The sequence below is a fragment of the Paroedura picta genome, chromosome 6 (assembly GCF_049243985.1).
Source record: "Paroedura picta isolate Pp20150507F chromosome 6, Ppicta_v3.0, whole genome shotgun sequence".
NCBI lineage: Eukaryota > Metazoa > Chordata > Lepidosauria > Squamata > Gekkonidae > Paroedura > Paroedura picta.
The window spans coordinates 82,469,872-82,488,379 of record NC_135374.1 but is presented as its reverse complement, the minus strand read 5'-3'; the positions used below and the strand labels follow the sequence as shown (position 1 = coordinate 82,488,379).

Sequence of the window (18,508 nt, the reverse complement as noted above, 5' to 3'; positions counted from 1 at the left end):
TCTAGCTCCCCCCACCCTCTTCCCACAGACTAGTTTCTGCATGCAGGCATTCAGAAATGCAAGATGACGACTGCTGTTGCTGTCCAGTAACAGATGCATAAGCCAAAATGATCGTCAAATAAGTAGGAGGAGAGGTGAAGGTGGCTTGAAATGGATCCGTTAAAGGAAGTGCAAGGGGACCTAGTGAATTATAATAATAACCAGTACTACAAGATCACTGGGCCAGGTTGGGAGCAACAAGGAGAGAGACGTAAGATAAAAAGAGATGCTTGATGAAAAACACAGAGAAGCTACTTCTGTCAGTCTCTTACTCTTCCACCTTCTGCCAGCCCTTTTCTTACCCTCCCTCCCCCATGCCTGTCTCTTTTTCCTTTTGCCCCTACCCCATCATCCTTTTTGTCTCTTTCTTCTCCCTAACCCTCTGTCTGCCACCTACCCAGCAGCTTTCCCCCACCCACTGCAACAGCAGCCCCTCTTCCTGCTTGCAGTCAGATTCTCCCTCCTGCAGTGGCCGCAGCTGTAGTTCCTTTGGCCACTCATCTGACATCCTAGCCTGTTCTCATCAAAGGCTAAGCAGGGCCAATTCTTGTTAGTATTTGAATGGACCACCAAGAAAGTCCAGGGTTACTCTCCAGAGGCAGGCAATGGCAAACCATCTCTGAATATCTCGTTTTGAAAACTTATGAGGTTACAATAAGTGGGCTGCAACTTGGAAGCAGGAAACAATACACATTTTTAACGTACAATATTTATTAGTTGTCTTTCTTTCTCCCTCATGCAGCTCAAGGTGGCTTACAATGTTAATAAAATGCATAAAATAGATTACATAAAAAAGGAAAATTTTAAACCATAGTTTAGATCTGCTTTAATCAAATGCAGTCCTAGGTAATTCTATCTTCAGCTGCCTACTGAAGATCCAAAGTGAGAGAGCCTGAGGAGATTGTTCCAATATGGTGATGCTACCGCAGAAAAGGCCCTTTTCTTGTAGACTCACCAAATTAGCTTCTTTGATCGGACAGTCAGGACAGCTTTTCCCTGCAACAGGAACATATGAGACATGTAGGACAGGAAGGAGGGCTCAATAAGTGAAGACCAGATAAAAAAATACTTATGAGAGTTCCAGAGTTTGATGCTGTAGCCAAAGAAGTCCATCTCCCAGTTGCCACCTCCCTAATCTCAAAAGGCAGAGGCACCCAAAACAGGGCCTTGGATCATAACATTTGGATAGTTTCATAAGGAATTAAGCAATAGTTCAGGTATTCTAGACTGTGAGGACAGGCTAGCTCCTATTTAATTCCCCAACACAAACACACCACAAGGCTAACACAAACAGCAGGATGTCAAGCCCTACCATAAATTGCCAAGCCTTCCCCGGATGGATCTGTAATAACATCAAATTGCCTAGTTTCTTCTTACCTGGGTCACACCAAAGCAACTCTGGGCCAAATGGTCAGGTCTGCACATCTTTTCTGTTGCCTGGCTGAGATACTTCAATTTATGCCTTGCTGGGCATAAATGGAAATGGTTTCTTAGACAAACAGCCTCATTCTTGCAGACCCTAATTTCCATCGGGAAGAATTCTGCTGGTGCAAAAGGCACCTTCAAAAAGAATTACAATTAACCTGAATCTCACCTGTCTCTCAGCTTTAGGGGGTGATGGGATTAGACAGGATCTTTCTTTGCTTTCTGTCACACAGCGTCTCTGTATTGATTCTCTGACTTTATGTTACTCTGGAACCCTTTTTAATAAGATCCTTTCCCTTTTTTCAACCATCTGGTCTCTGTGTATTTACTGGCTCTTTGCAATCGGGAAGACCCATGGAGGTTTGAAGTGGACTCCTCTAAACCTTTCCTTGCATAGTCCCAAGCCATGTAGCCATTTAAAAGTTAACACCAGCACCTTGAATTGTGCCCAGAAACAGATTGGAAGCCAGTGGTGATAGGCCAAGACTGTAGTGATGTGATTCCTCTATCACACCCCAGTCAGCACCCTGGCTGCGGTATTCTGAACCAACTGAAGTTTCTGGACGCTTTTCAAAGACAGCCCCACATAGATGGGATTGCGGTAATCCAGTCTAGATCCAGTTTGGTCATACACTACAGTGGCCAGATCATTTCTACCTAGGAAAGGACACAGCTTTCAAGACAATATCACTGTTAACCAGAAAAGAGAACTGTCCCCACATAGACCATTTATGCACTGGGAACTTCACTGCCGCAGCTCTCATGCAGGAGCACAAATCGGGGGCAGATGAGGTGTACTGGGCCAAATGCTCCCCCATGTGGGTGCAGGAAGAGGTGGGGCCACCTGCCATGACTAAAACTCCAGCCTGCAGCCTGGCATGAAACCTCCAGTGCATAAATGGTCATACAGAATAAATAAAGTGATTTGACATTCAAAGAGGCATAAGCATATACATTTGTGCATTATAACTTAGACATTCTTCCTGTGAAACAATTCTTATAAGAACATTGGCAATTTCCTCCCCAAACAATTATTTTTATGTATTTTGGAGACAACATGATCAAAACAGGGGAGCAACATATAAGAACTTTTAAATTCTGTTTCCTTGATCTTCATAATGATTTTCTTAGTAGGGTCTTGCTTATGAAAGCTCATGCAACAATACATTTGCTAGTTGTTAGTGCTATGTGGGCTCTTTATTCTATTTGTTGTGAAAGATTAATATGCAATCCTTTGGTTAAAGCATTAACTTGGTATGCATAAATGCTTGATTTCAGGACCTGCATGTTCTGTTCTTTCCTTGCACGAAAGAGAATGATACAGCATCTGCAATACAGTTTCATGGTGTATGTACTTAAATTGGCAGGCAGAATGAAATAGTACCATTTTACTGTGAGACATTAAAAAATTGCAGTTGTCTAGAGCAATAAAATCAGAGTCCAGTAGCACTTTTAAGACCAACAAAGATTTATTCAAGGCATGAGCTTTCGAGTGCAAACACCCTTCATCAGACTATGATCTTCTTAGGTGTCTTAAGATGATCTTAGGTGTTTAGAGATCTCTCATAGTATCTCTCTCTTTTTAGATTACCGAGGGGGGGGGAGGGATTTGGTACAAATGTCTTGTGAATACTAGTATGATTACATGTTGTATTTAAATTCAGTTTGGTTTACAGCCCAAAAATGATCACAAGCTCAAATGCACAGCAAAATATTAAAATAAAATTATCAAAGTGTTGCCTCATTGATACCTGTTGTGTATTTAAGACAACTTGAAAATCATGTTTCTTAATCTGGCATTTTAAGGTCACTATCCAGAAGCGAGAATGAGAAACATGACTCCCTAAAACAGTAAAAATGTGAAATCAGTAAGATGCGATTACACTGAAGGTAAGTGAATGAAAGAGGTTTTTTCACAGCAAATAAGGCTCCTGACTCACCCAGGGCCGCAAGTGGAAGGGGTGGAGGAGCAGGATAAGAAGTAGGCTTAAGACAGATAAAAGGAAGTAATTCATCTAAAGAGCGGTTAACATGTAGAATTCACTGCGGCAGGAAGTAATGGTGACTGCAAATACAGGGATTCAAGAAGGGCATGTATAAGCTTATGGAGCAGAGGTTCATCAGTACCTATTAAACACAAGGTAAACACGTGGAATGCTATGTCTGGGTCTTTTGTGATCTGTATTCTTGGTGCTTTGGTGGAAACAGTGGGAGGGTTTCTGGAGTTCTGGCCTTGCTGATGGGCCTTCTAATTGTACCTGGGTTTTGGCCAGAGTGTTGGACTGTATGGACCATTAGCCTGATCCAACGTGGCTTCTTTTATATTCTCTTATGTTCTTAGTTGGCTTTTCCATGCATAAATTAGATGTGGTTACACTACAAAAGAAACAAAATTATAATTTCAGTTCAGTGGATAAATAATTCAAATAAACTAATGGATTCCTGTCATAATAAAACAAATACAATCATGAAGTCTTTATAACTACAGGAATAATCATGATGATCAATATTATTTTCGTTATTATGGGATTTTCTTACACATCAGATTTAAATGACTTGCACTGGTCTGATTTTTAATGCCACCAGGTTTGGTTCCGTGTTTTTCCCCCCTGATATCTGAGTGAAAAACACTTTTGTTGAGAATTAAATAATTACCTCCAGAGATTTCCATTACATTTATCATCAGAAGCTTCTGAAAATTAAGAATTAGGATACTGCTGGGATAAGGATGGATCAAACAGTGAAACGGATGTGGCATTTCCTCTCTTTGCACAGTAACAGTGGAGACAATATACATGTTCACAATATCTACAGCATATAAGTTATTTTGGTCCTTCTTCTACTGCTAGGATTTTATGTCTATTTTTAAAATGTCAGCATTTCCGTATTGTTGTAAAAGATACAATGCAACATAATTGCCTGTGAAGGTCACTGCAACTTTTCAATAATACTGTGAAGAGAATTCTGTCCTATGATCAGATAAAATAGTAACATGCACTCAGAAAAAGAAAATAACTCAAGGTAAGTAAATGTTAAAAGAAAACAAATTCTTATATGGGCTGGAAATTCTTATACAGCCCCTTTATGATCCTCAGGTGCTTTTGTGCTGTCTGTATAATATGTATTTTAAAACAAGGTACTTCAGAAAGGACTGATGCTTATAACCAGCCTCTATAATCACTAGAGATTATAAGTAATCTTTGGTTTACCCCTTACTGACTTCTACAAAGGCAGCAGAATGAAGCGGAAGATAGGTGAGGTGGACGGTACAAACTTTATGTTCTGTCACATATGAGTAGAAAACATACATATGAGGAAATGACTTTGAAGCCAACAAATTCAGATTTCACTTCAAACATTTAAATCAAGGTTAAGGCCTTTGAACTATAGCCTACCACTCCTTGACACTTTGGAGAAAATTGTAGTCCATGAACACATGATTTCCTCAGTGAGCAAATAATATCCTCAAGGTAATTTCAGCTCAAGAAAAAACATAGAGGTTGGGTTTAAGTCCTCTCTCCCCAAGCACTGTGGTCCTAGCTCAAATCTACCCACACATACCTGGCAATCAGGTCCCTAGGGGAAAAAAAATGCTCAATGCACACGTGACTGTGTGATTCCAGAGAGGATGGTATGAAAAATATAATTTTATTTTTATTTAGTTATTATATTTGTATACTCTCCTCCCCTAACGTATAATTAGGTCTTAGAGAGAGAGAGAATACAGAAGCCAAAAGTATTCCTTTCTTCTGAAATTATAAACCTTATTAACCACACGATCACCTCTCCATGTAGGAAATACCCGAGTGTCTTCCTCCTTGGATTGCTCTGAGAAGCAGAGAGAGCCAGAAGGTCCAAATTTGAGGGTAAAGAATCCCATAACAGTGACTGAGCAAGTCAAATCAGACTTACACCATCCTCAGGCAACAGCTTCTTCTGCCTGTGCTCTAGCTACATCTCTTTCAGGCAGCAGCAATGTGTGCAGCTTGGTGGAGTGGTTAAGAGCAGCGGCTTCTAATGTGGTGAGCTGGATTTGATTCCCTGCTCCTCCATGTGCTGGGTGACCTTGGGCTAGATACAGTCTGGTTAGAAACTGTTCTACAGACCAGTTTCTCTTAGAGCTCACTTAGACCCATTATGCACGGGGGTTTTAGCGCACATTCGGGGTGGAATGGCGGCGACTAAAATCACGGATAACGCACGGAGCCGGCTGCAACCGGCTGCAGCTTCGGTGCATGCCGCCGAAAAAGCCGCGTCAGTGAAACGCGGAAGAAAGCGCAGCTTCCGGGTGAGCGGGGCGCAACCAGAAGCGGCGCCCGGATCGGCGCGTGCATAATCGGTTACTCTGGGTTTTGCCGCCGTCGCGCCCCGCCCCGTGCATAACCGGTATGCGTCGCGTCTTCCCCCTCCGCGTTTTCCACGTGACCCGAAATCGCCGTTTCGGCGGCCGTGCATAATGGGCCTTAGTCTCACCTACCTCACAGAGTGTCTGTTGCGGGAAGAGAAAGGGAAGACTATTATAAGCCACTCTGAGACTCCTTTGGGCAGGGAAAAGCAGGGTATAAAAACCAACTCTTCTTCCATTGGGAAGGTGCTACTGGGAAGGTACTACTGGGAAACAGCGTCTCCCTCCTTCCACATGTCCCTGTGGCCTCACATAAGTTCAACTTTGTAGTGTTTAGTGATAGTGATGATGATGCCGGTGGTCACTGATGCTAATATAACATTGATGTAATATAGTTGGGACACAGTATCAGTGTTAAAATAGACAGTAAAACAATCCTACTTTCAGTTGAAGGTAGTATAGGATTACTTCATAACATTCATGGTAATAACCTGGCCACTCAGTAGTCATCATGGTTTGTGCTTCTAATTAGCAGTTTAGACTTACAATAGATGAAAGTTACTGAAAACAAAATATATGCACAGGTACCATAAAAACAATGCCATTTGACAGCAATGACTATTGTAAATGAAATGGTGATTTGGAATTGGTGGGTCTCCAGTTTTAGCCACCCTCTTCTGACCAACGTAGTAACCAGGACTTTTTGTTTCCCTTTGCTATATGCTAGTAAAGGTAATTTCTCTTGACATTTCCAAGTTTTCGACTTAGTTTCTAAAACTGAGGATGGTAGAGTTATTGATTTTTTTCTGAAGACATATTGCACTCTTGGGGCTTCTTTTCTAATTGATCACTAAAGCATGACATGATCAAAATAAAAGATTTCATGTCAAATCACTGAACACTAATCTGTCATGAGTAGCTACCAACCCTATTGCATAATCATCAGATTTTGTACCACTCGCATATGCAGCTGTGAAACTATTAACAAAGTAAAGAGAAGTGCTGACTATACTTTAGCACCGTATTACCATTTCTAAAATCAATAGTAAACTACATTATAGTATTTTATTGCCCAAACCTAACTAAAATAAGGTGTTCCAGAAAACATTCATGGATGAGAACACAGACCCTAAAGAATTTTCTGTATGCCCTTTTCTAATAACTATTATGTGCGGGTTAAATAATAAAGCTAATCTTAATCTAAGCAATAAAGGTGACAATCAAGTTGACTCTCCCCAAATGGGAGATCAGTTTATGTGTTTCTGCATTGTTTTTACATGAAGAGTCATGTGCACATGTACTCCAAATAATACTCTTCAGCAAGTAGGGATGATTAAAAGTGTGGGTCTCATTAACATCGGGAACCTGATTTACCTCTGCAATCTGTTGAGGACACTGGTGCCACCTGAGGACAATACTGCTTGCATGTGCATACGATCTACAGGAAATCAATATGAACATTTATGTAACAGAATGATTACAGTGATATACTGAGTGCAGAAAACATGGCTTTCAAAGAAATTTCTGTCTTTTTAATTTAAGAATTTTCTTTATGTGTGTGTTAATGTTATTAATATCCACATCAATCTTCTATGATCTTCATTTTCACCATCCTTCTTATTTCTGACTTTGAAGATATAGTTATTTTTCTTGGGGGGAAAATTAACAAGACTTCACTTATATATATATTTTTTACAGAGAATAAGAAAATAACTGCAGTATCTCAGTAAACAAGGATAAGGCACAATCTTGTTTTGCTGTACTCAAAGTGTATGAACAGCCATATCTGTTATGCTCACACGCTGAAGATAATAGCACCTTTTCATCTGTTCTTTTCTTATCTCTAGAGAACCATGTGATGATCAAACACTGTCATCCTTTTGTTTCATTCTTTGAAAGTATTCGTCTATCTGCTGGGGTCATTATGAGTCAAGCGAATAAAGTTATGCCCTTGAGCACCAAAGCCAACAATCACAATTATTTTGGTGCATCATCACCTTTGAGAGAATAACGCAAAGTCATACTTATTTGGAAGTATGTTACATCATCAAAGCATTGGATTGTGTTGGGTAAGTCATCACTGTAACATGAAAAATATATGCAAAATAATTTCATTATTGAACTAATATGTTTCAACCCTCAAGGTAATTTGGCTAAAATACAAATCTCCAGGCTTAAGAGAGCCAGCTTGGTGTAGTGGTTAGGAGCACAGACTTCTAATCTGGTGAGCCAGGTTTAAATCTGTGCTCCCCCACATGGAACCAGCTGGGTGACCTTGGGCTCACCTCAGTACTGAGAAAACTACTCTTACCGAGTAGTTATATATATATATATATTATTCCATCCTTAAGAAAACATGCAAAGAAGTCAAAATAATTTGCAACTCAAGTATAAGATGATGGTAAACATCTCTCTCAAGTAAGGGGGCAATCCAATCCATTACCCAAACATTGGAAGGCACGAGACTGTGGACACATACACACATGTTCCATGGTGTCAAAGGAAAGGAATTTGTGGCAAGGAATCTCACTTGTGAACCAGCATGTGGACTAAGAGAGGGGAAGATTCATATATTCTTATGTTTGGTTTGGAACACTTTAAGTCAAATCAGTTTGCCTCAGTCCTCTATAGTGCAGAATCTTGATGATGTAAATGTAAGGTATTACTTACATTTATAGAAAATCTGTCATTACTAACATTACATTTTCTAGGCACCAAACAGATACGATACTGCACATGACTGGGAAATGGAAACATAATTTTGTTTGTATGTGGAAGAGAGTATTTTCTAATACTGCCAGATTTCTTGCTGATCCACATGGCATAGCCAATTCTGGCTGGATTTGCTTCTCTTAGTCCAGCATAAACTGAGCAGCAGAAGTCAGACAAAGCCCAGCCTGCAGGGAGCAGTCTCCTCCAGAGGCACAGCAGATTCTGAAGCTAGCTTTTTCTGCACCCAGCTTAAACCAGGGAGCAAGATAAACCAGTCTCACTGAGCCAGTGGGTACAATCTACTCACTACTGGTGCAGCTGAATCCTCAGGCTGTCTCTTGCAGTCACTTTAAACTTTAAAGAAGAAGAAGAAGAGTTGGTTCTTATATGCCGCTTTCCCCTACCCGAAGGAGGCTCAAAGCGGCTTACAGTCACCTTCCCATTCCTCTCCTCACAACAGACACCCTGTGGGGTGGGTGAGGCTGAGAGAGCCCTGATGTCCCTGCCCGGTCAGAACAGCTTTATCAGTGCCGTGGCGAGCCCAAGGTCACCCAGCTGGTTGCATGTGGGGGAGCGCAGAATCGAACCTGGCATGCCAGATTAGAAGTCCGCACTCCTAACCACTACACCAAACGGGCTCTGGCATTTGCTGGCAGGGGGTCATGGGAATTGTAGTCCATGAACATCTGGAGGATCAGAGGTTGACTGCCCCTGCTTTAAAGAGACTGCAGTAGAAATCCAACAAATAGCAGCCCTGACTCACTGGGGCTGCTGTTGATGAAGCGGTGAGGCGGGGCGGGAAGAGACGGCGCTCGTGCTAGAGTGCTTGGCGCAGGGCTGGGCATGCGTGGCGCTACCACGCCATGTCGAGGGAAAGAGGGGGTGGTGCGTGGCGCTATAAAGGTGCCACATGCACGCTTGTGGCCTCTTTCCCTGGACGGCCCCGGGAGCAGCAACAGCAAGCTGCTCCTCCAGACTGGAGCAGGCAGGGCCAAGGGTGTGGCATCAGCATAGTGGGGGAGGGAGCAGAGCAAGGTGTGAAGATGCCCGCGGGGGCGCATGTGCCTAGTCATCAAAAAGAAAAAAAACGAAAAGGGAAAGAGGGCGAAGGGAAGGATGGGGCCAGGATGCAGCCAGTGAAGAGGGCGCATCATGGAGCTGCTCTGCGCTCCAGGGGCATGGGGAGGTTGGGAGCCACAGCAACCCGAGGTGCGGAGGCTCGGGCCTCTCATGGGTGGCGGGCCAGCGTGATCCGCTCGCGGGAGGCTTGGGCGGCAGCCATCCCAGTGGAACAGGGACCTGGAGGGAGAGCCCCAGGCTGGGGGGAGCTTGAAGCCCGCGGCTTTCCTATCCCATATGAGGAGGTCAGGGTTCATTCCTGCCAAACTGTGCACGGTAAGGTATGCCTCTTTTGACCAGGCAGTGGCCATGGTGAGGGGCTGCGGTCCTGGGGCCTTAATGGCTAAGTGCGATGTGCAGTCCGCCTTCCGCCTCTTGCCAGTACATCCCAAGGATTTCTTTCTCCTGGGAATAAAATGGCAAGTTTCTTGGTACATGGACAAAGCAATGCCCATGGGCTGCTCAGTGGCGTATGCAGCCTTTGAGGCATTCAGCACATTTTTAGAGTGGGCGGTGAAGGATAGGCACGGCTTTATGGTGGCCACACATTTTTTGGATGATTTTATTTTTGCAGGCCCTGGTGGGACGAGTGAATGCACTAATCGCCTCCGGGCCTTTCAAGCTCTGGCTGCAGAATTAGGGGTTCCCCTGGTGGGGGAAAAAACTGAGGGGCCAGCCACCCAGCTAACATATTTAGGCATACAGATTGACTCTGTGCAGGGCACGTCCAGGCTCCTGGAGGACAAACTACAGTCCCTCCGTCAGCTATTGGGGAGCCTGCTGCAATGGCAAAAATGCGCATTGAAGGAGTTGAAGTCACTCCTGGGGCAACTGAACTTTGCCTGCAGGGTGGTGCCCCCTGGCAGGACCTTCAGCACTATGCTGGCCAGGGCTACAGCCAGGGCCAAGGCAGCCAGCCATCATCAGGATCACAAGTTCCCTCAAGGAGGACCTCCAGGTGTGGTTGAGTTTTTTACAACATTACAATGGGGTTTCTATCTGGTCAACAGCCCTCTGCTTGCAAGACACTCTACAGGTACACTTGGATGCAGCGGGCAGCATGGGCTTTGGAGTCTTTTACAGGGGGAAGTGGTGCGCCAGGCAGTGGCCAGAGGCCTGGGCTGAGGGTATCTGGAAGGACCTCACTTTCTTAGAGCTGTTCCCACTTGTCGTAGCCATGTAGATATGGCAGGCCAAATTCAGCAACCACAGAGTTTTATTCTGGTGTGACAGCCAGGCGGTGGTGCAGGTGGTTAACAAGCAGATGTCCAGGTCTGAACGGGTCATGAGGCTGGTGAGGCGGCTGCTTCTCAACTGCCTGTCGGCCAACATTCGTTTCAGGGCAAAACATGTGGCGGGGGCAGATAGCGAGTTAGCGGATGCTTTATCTCGTTCACAGAACGAAAATTTTTGGCGGCTTGCCCCGTGGGCGAACAAGGAGCCAGAGGACTTCCCAGAAGAGCTCTGGATGCTTGGGAAGGAGTGATACTATGGGGAGTGATGGAATCCCTGGCTCCATCCACGTGCAGGACATACGAGAGGGCAGCCCGGGAATATCGGGGGTTTGTTCACAAGATAGGGCTCCAGACACATTGGTCAATGTCCGAACAGTTAGTGCTGTGCTACCTGGCTCATTTGAAGGGGAAGGGCATATCGCCTGAGACAATGAGGGTGCAACTGGCTGTCTTGTCATTTACCAGCAAATTAAAAGGGGGCAGGGACCCTGGCACATCTTTCCTGGCCAAAAGGGCAATCGAAGTTTGGAAGAGGGGAGGCCCTCCACGGAGGGATTATGGTGGCCCATAACGAAGCATTTATTGAAGCATTTGCTGGGACAGTTGGGGCCAATTTGTTTTGATGACTATGAAAAAAATAATCTCCGAGGCAGCTTTCACCGCTCTGCGGTGCGGAGAATTCCTGGCTCAGTCACGGTCAGCCAGAACGGGCTTCCCTTTAGAACTGTGGGATTTGGCTTTGGAGGAAGAGGGATTAACAGTGGATGTCTGCCATTCCAAGACAGATCAGAAGGGAAAAGGTATTGCACTTCAGCTCCAGAAACAGGAGCCTGGAGATCCATGCCCAGCCAAGCACATGCGGGCATTTTTAGCCAGGCATCCGGAGTTGCCAGGTGCCTTGTTTATCCACAAGGATGGGACATGCCTTTCACATTTCCAGTTTGTGGCCATACTGTGTGCTTGCCTAAGAAGGTTGGGGCTGCCGGACGCCAGCTATGGGGTACATTTCTTTTGGATAGGGGCAGCTACGCAGGCCTATGCAGAATGGGTGTCCGCAAAAGGAATCATGCACATGGGTCGCTGGAGGTCCAAGGCATACAGGACCTATGAGAGGCCGTAGCTGGATATTAATTGTTGATTTGTTTTGTGACAGACTTGGAAAGATTCCCAGTTTGCATTTTCAGGCACAGTTACATCCACTGGGCAAGCGTTTATGCCAGCAGCTCTGGATGGGGGTCCGACCTGGGCCTGGGACATCACGTCTCGATTTCGTGGTCTGGCCACAGGGGTATGCAGTGGCACTCCCTCTTGGAGAAGTTGGAAGAGGATTTGCGACATGATGGGCATCCAGCAGCTCTTCTTTTGCACTTGGGGGGCAATGACTTGCCGGTGGTTAAGAGGGGTCGCCTGAAGGAGGCAATATTATCAGATTTGGGGGCCTTGCAATGCAGGCTTCTGGAGACGACATTGATTTGGTCACATATAGTTGAACAGCGGGCCTGGAGAGGCACATTGGCAGTTAACAGTGTTAACAGGTCAGCCAGGAAGATCAATGCAGCCGTTAGCAAATGGGTGCATTTTAATGGGGGCTGGTGGTCCGGCATAATGACATTGATAAGTCTATTGCTGCTTTATATCAGAAGGATGGGGTTCACCTTTCCAAATGGGGCCTAGATTTGTGGCTGCATGGTGTCAGGGCCACGCTTCTTGAATGGTTGAAGGGGTTGGCAGTGTTGGCGGGACCTGGACTGAAGGGTCCAGTTCTGGTGGCGGGAGGCAAGGAAAAGGAGCCTGAATTGGATGAAGGAGAGACAACAGGTAAAAATAGGTCTCCCCTGGTTTGGCAGGAGCCTCAGAATGAGGCAACAAAAGGAGTAAGGCCCACCCGGATTGGGAGGCCAGAAGAAGCAAACAGGTAGACTGGAGTGGGCTGAGGAAGGTCCATGCCTTCCAAGGCACTTCAGGATGCCAGATTGGGGTACTCAACAGCAAGGGTTCCCGTGGCCCAGCGGGGGTCTGGGCGGGAAAGCTCAGGGCACTGTTTGAGTAACCGGTGGGTCAGATGACCCAAGAAATGGATTCATGCTCCTAATTCCTTTGCATGCCAACACTTGGTTGTTAAAAAGTTACAATAAAAGCTGTTGCCTTTTTGCCAAATGTTTCAAGAAACAATGGTGAGCATTGTCATTTAGCCCCCAACTGCAAGCCTGCAAATCAAACAGCTTAGAAATGAGAGCAATCTGCCCCTGCCTCTCTGCTCTTTTCAGCTCTACTCAGTAATTCCAGGATCTTTCCCTCCTGTTTTTCTAGAGAAAATCCAGATATATTTGGGATGCTGAAATCTACTGGTAAGGTATTTTTAGGTAGATTTTTGGCTTGGGAAGAATTGGACTTGGTTTTTATATACTGATTTTCACTACTCAAAGCAGATTATTTATTTATTATATTTATATACCACCCTCCCTGGAGGCTCAGGGTGGTTTACATAAATTGTAGAAAACAACGCAAGGAATTTACAATTGCCTTCCCTTCCTCTTCCCATAACAGACACTCTGTAAGGTAGGTAAGGCTGAGAGACCTCTGACAGGACTGCTCTGTTAAGACAGCTCCAACAGAACTGTAACGAGCCCAAGGTCACCCAGCTGGCTGCATGTGGAGGAGGGGAATTCAAACCCAGCTCACCAGATTAGAAGCTACCATTCTTAACCACTATACCAAGCTGGTACAATTTTGCCCTCTTACCCTTCTCCCTACAACCTCTTGAGCCCTGTGGCACTTTGTTCAGTGTCACCTAGAGCAGTGGTCCCCAACATTTTTATCACCGGGGACCGGTCAATGCTTGACAATTTTACTGAGGCCTGTGGGGAGTAGTCTTTTGCCGAGGGATGTCGCTGCCACCACCTAAGCCCCTGCTCCACTTGCTTTCCTGCCAGCGCCCCTGACTTCCCGCCGCCCGCTGGGGGGTGCTGCCAGCAGCAGCTGCACAGTGCCATGCCAAGGGGGATCCACAGCCATGATGGCTGCTGGAGAGCACCAAAGGTGAGCCGGTGGCAGAGTGGCAGGACAGCCCCTGAAGCAGCAGCCAGGGAGGATGTCGAGGAGGAGTGGCGGCCCGGTACCGGTCCCCGGACCGGGGGTTGGGGACCACTAACCTAGATTATGAAAAAGAAAAGCCAAGAAAATCCTTGAACACAAATTCATTCAGTTGACATCTGAAGAGGAATAGTATACTTGTTTTTATACCCCACTTTTCTCTACTCCAAGGAGTCTCAAGCTAGCTTACAATATCCTTCCCTTCCTCTCCCCACAAGAGACACCCTGTGAGGTAGGTGGGGCTGAGAGAGTTCTGAGAGAAGTGGGACTTGCCCAAGATCACCCAACAGGCTTCATGAGGAGGAATGGGGAATCAAACCTCGTTCTCCAGATCAGCGTTCACTGCTTTTAATCACTACACCATGTTGGCTCTACAGAGCATCCAAGTTAAATGTTCCCAATCACTTTGATTGTATGTATTTTGTTATGTCTTATTTCATATACTTTTCTCTCCAATGGGGACGCAAAATTAGTTTAGATCATTCATCTCTCCTCCATTTTATCTTCACAACAACTCTGTGAGGTAGAATGTGCTGATAGACAGAGAATGTGCTCCAAATTACCCAATGAGCTTCCATGGCAGCATAGGGATTCAAACTGGGCTTCTCAGGTCCTAGTTCAGTTCTCTGTCTGTACCACATTGGGTCTCAAGATTTTTTATCTGATCATTTATAAATAATACGTAATTAAATTTTCTGGGGGAAAATAATGGGAATTCATTCTAAATTTGCATATAATTTTAGAATTATTATCAAAAGTATTTTAATAGCATCATACACTATTTTCTTGGGGAACTTTGCCTCATCTGAGAAATAAAGGTTTGCTGAAGTAATTGGACTAATCAGATTTTTTTAAAAGAAAAGATTCCTTAACATGGTTCTTGGGTTACTTTTTCTTAACCAAACTAAATTTAGGAGCAGACCAGCATAGATTTCATTGGCCTACAGATTGCATTTTCTTTCCAAATGTAATCTCGTGAAGAAGGATTTGATTTAGTAGGTGAAGGATGAGATGTCATTTGTAATTCTTACAGTCCTAGCAGGCAGCTTTATAGGCAATAATAATTGAAACTTTAGATGGCCCTATGTTGATGTTGTAAAACCCAGAGTACAGAAGAGAAAATAACATGTTTCCATTGCACTTTCTCTGCTTTTGGGAAGACTGACTTTAAAAACTATAATATGTTTCAGAAGTAGAAAATATGCAACTCATTCCACTAAACGAGATTTCTTGTATTCCACTAGAGATAATCTGTTGGGAATCTGGTACAGGTGTGACACCATTACATTCTCCAAAATGGAAGTGGTTGATACAATATTATTTTGTTTTTCCTTTATACTACATTCCCATTGTCTGCAAAGCTGACCACATAGATCCTCATATACCAACAAATAATATTCTGTTCTTGTTATGATTCAGTATACCTTGTTTCCAACTCTCTTTCCACCAGAGATACATTAAAAACGGAGTGGATTTTTGCTTTAGATATTTAACAACAGACCAGTTTACCATTTCAGCTGGCCATCATAAAAAATGTTATACCTGTACTAGAGTGGCCGAGGAGGAACCTGGGAAGGTAGTCCTGCATATTTCACAGGCACCCTGACCTGAGGCCACTGCCAAGGGATTTTGTGGTATGGTTTTAACATCCAAATAGAGCCAAGAACACTACCAGGCAATGATAGCAAAGTATACAGTGAAATTCTAAAGAAAGCTGCTTGGGGTTCCCATTGGGGAGAAAGGTGGGGTATAAGTGAATTTACTGCTGCTGCTGCTATTACTACTACAGTTCAAGGCATTAAAGATGATCTATGGTAATTGCTCAGACAACTAAAATGTCATTTGACAACTGTATTTATCTTTTGATAAACATGGCTATGTGAACTGTGAACCAAACCTGGGAGCCAGTTTGGTGTAGTGGATAAAGAGCAGTAGACTCTAATTTGGAGAACTGGGTTTGATTCCCCTCTCTTCCACATGAAGCTAGCTGGGTGACCTTAGGTCAGTCACAGTTCTCTCAGAGTTCTCTTAGCCCCACCCACCTCACAGGGAGTCTGTTGTGGGGAGAGGAAGGGAAGGCAGTTGTGAGCTGCTTTGAGACTCCTTTGGGTAGTGAAAAGCAGTGCATAAAATCCAACTCTTATTCCATCATGAAAAACAAAACTAAGCATTTGTGTTCCTTCTCTGAAACACTGATTTCAACTGAAAGTTATGGTATAGGATTGCATAGAGTCAATTGGATAGTTTTGATTGAGTCCACATGAATTAAGAATTGATCATCATTGACTATTTTCATTGTTGAAAACCAAGCTAAACATCAGACCAGTGACTTGGAAGGCAATGGCTAGAGGAGAGGCATAGGGACAGCTGTGGAAAAGTTGTACAAGGCTACGCATGCCCTAAACATTTGCAATACACTTTGTAACTATTTCTGGTGTCTGATAGAAAATGCAAACATTTTTGAGTGTTCAAGAGTTTGGTTTATAATTTATTATCATACTGTGACTCAAGCAGAGGAATATTTATATCTCAATGGGAGCTACTTTTACATACCATTTTTTGACACTATAATAGAATCAATGTAGTAGAAATTTCATGCAGTCCAATGTCTTTTGCTGAGGCTGTTTGAAGTAAATTACATGGTACCCATGGAATTGGCGTAAGATCAACAGCCATACTTTAAGCAGCACAAACAATATTTCAAGCTTTTGGAGCAGATCATTAAATGAGCAACTGTAGGTGATAGAACAAAGATCTCTGAATAAATATTAGAAGAGAGTTCTATACAGGCACTTCTACAATGATTTCTTTTTGCGCCATACCATACCAAACAGCACCATATATTTCTTAGATGGGTGTGATACACCATTGTACAACTTTTCCCTCAGTTGTCCTGCTTGGAAGCAGGAGGGAGCAAGTTCGATCCCTGAAATGGTTTGCAAACATTTCAACTTTACAACAGAGTGAACACATCCATTTGCTGTGAGTCTGAATGGCTGCCAGCCATTTAAAACCCTCCCTTTCTATTCCGTCTGTTTGGAATAGGGGGGGGGGGGGGATGAATTGGAGGGTTTTAAAAGGCTGCCAACCTTTTAAACCTCATAGCTGATGGACCCATCAAGCTGTGAGGTTTAAACAGCTGACAGCCATTTTAGTGACCCATTTCATCCACTCTTACTTGGAAGTGGGAACACTCTGAATTTTCTGGTTCACACCCATCCCTACTGCCCAAGAAGATGCAGTCATACATACAGTGGAGCAACTCATCTTAAAAAGTGCTTGTTTGTTGATCATTGTGAATGTGAAAATAAACTATTATTAACTTTGATTCCTATGGAAGACTGTGTCTGATCTGTGCTAAGGAAACTCCTTGTAAATTAAGGTGAGGATAGGAAGTATGACCAGGAGCATAAGGAATATTTCCGCACATGCAAAATGTAGCCAGACAGCCTCTGAATGTTGGTGGCATATTCAAGCCCCTGCACATGATGTCACCGACATCCTGGGCCTGCCCAGTAGTCGGCTCACGATTTCACCATTTTTGTATCGTGATGCGGTAAAAGTGGATTGCGGTAAAATGCACAAGCAACCAGTAAGCAACCAGCGAAAAGAATGTATGGAGGGGAAAATGTGCGATAGTCTCAGCAGCTTTCTCCCATTCTCACTCCCACCCTCACCTCTGCATTTCCTGCCCGGTGAGGGAGGCAAATTTCCACCCCTGCGTCAATTCATTAAGGTTCTCGCTAGTGGTTTTTTTAGTAAGTGACTCCTTCCTTTACTCTTTTCATTTGTCAGACCCTCATCCCTTCTGCTCCCCCCCCAACTGGTCTGTCCAGCTGCATCTCAGCCATTCCTTTTCCCAATTGCCTAGGACTCCTGCCCTCCCTCTCCCTCCCTGAGCACTTCTTAAGTGGGGTCACTGCCATGGGAAGAAGGGGTGGGAACCTTCTAAACTGCTTAAGTAAATCAGTACATGAGTGTATGTGCGGTAATTCTCCCTGCCATTCAAATGGCACATCCATCATACACAAGCCGCCTTTTGCCTCTTTTTCTCCCTCATCTCTCCCCCCCCCCACACACACACTTTCCAAAGTCTTCTTCCCTCTGCTTCAGCCACCCAAATGAACAGCTGAAAATTGAAGAAAGGGTAAAGGGGGGGAAGGAAGATAGGTGATTTATTGCTGCCAGAAAAATTGCTCACCTCTTGATAAAATAACTGTTATGCCCCCATCACCAGAGGCTGCATCTGCACCTGCACCAGAAGCTTTGCTGCCATACCTCTCAGAGCACGAGGATGAGGAGGACCTGGGGCAAAGCAGCAAGATACTGCTGGATGAGAAAAGCCCTGATAGGGATGCACAGCCAGGTCCCAGCCAGGTAGACACCATGCCCTCTGCGCCAGCATCACCTCAGCCAGAGACAACGCCTCTTCCCAGCCCAGACACCTCACCAGAGTGCAAGATAGAGTGTAGAAGGGGTGACTTGACAGCTTGACTCCAGAATGCCTGGCTCAGAGCACGTTATCAAGCCAGCTGGGGCC

The 18,508-nt window shown here is 44.5% G+C and overlaps 1 protein-coding gene across 1 annotated transcript; it reads right to left on the bottom strand.

Annotated features, from left to right (window-relative positions):
- Window positions 1-786: 786 nt before the first annotated feature.
- LOC143840717 (uncharacterized) lies at window positions 787-18,458 on the bottom strand. Its single transcript, XM_077344262.1, has 4 exons — window positions 18,170-18,458; window positions 7,184-7,247; window positions 3,723-3,840; window positions 787-1,035 (listed from the first exon to the last, which is right to left on the bottom strand). The coding sequence occupies exons 1-3, from the start codon at window positions 18,354-18,356 to the stop codon at window positions 3,759-3,761; spliced, it is 333 nt and encodes a 110-aa protein (XP_077200377.1). The 5' UTR covers window positions 18,357-18,458; the 3' UTR covers window positions 787-1,035; window positions 3,723-3,758.
- Window positions 18,459-18,508: the final 50 nt, after the last annotated feature.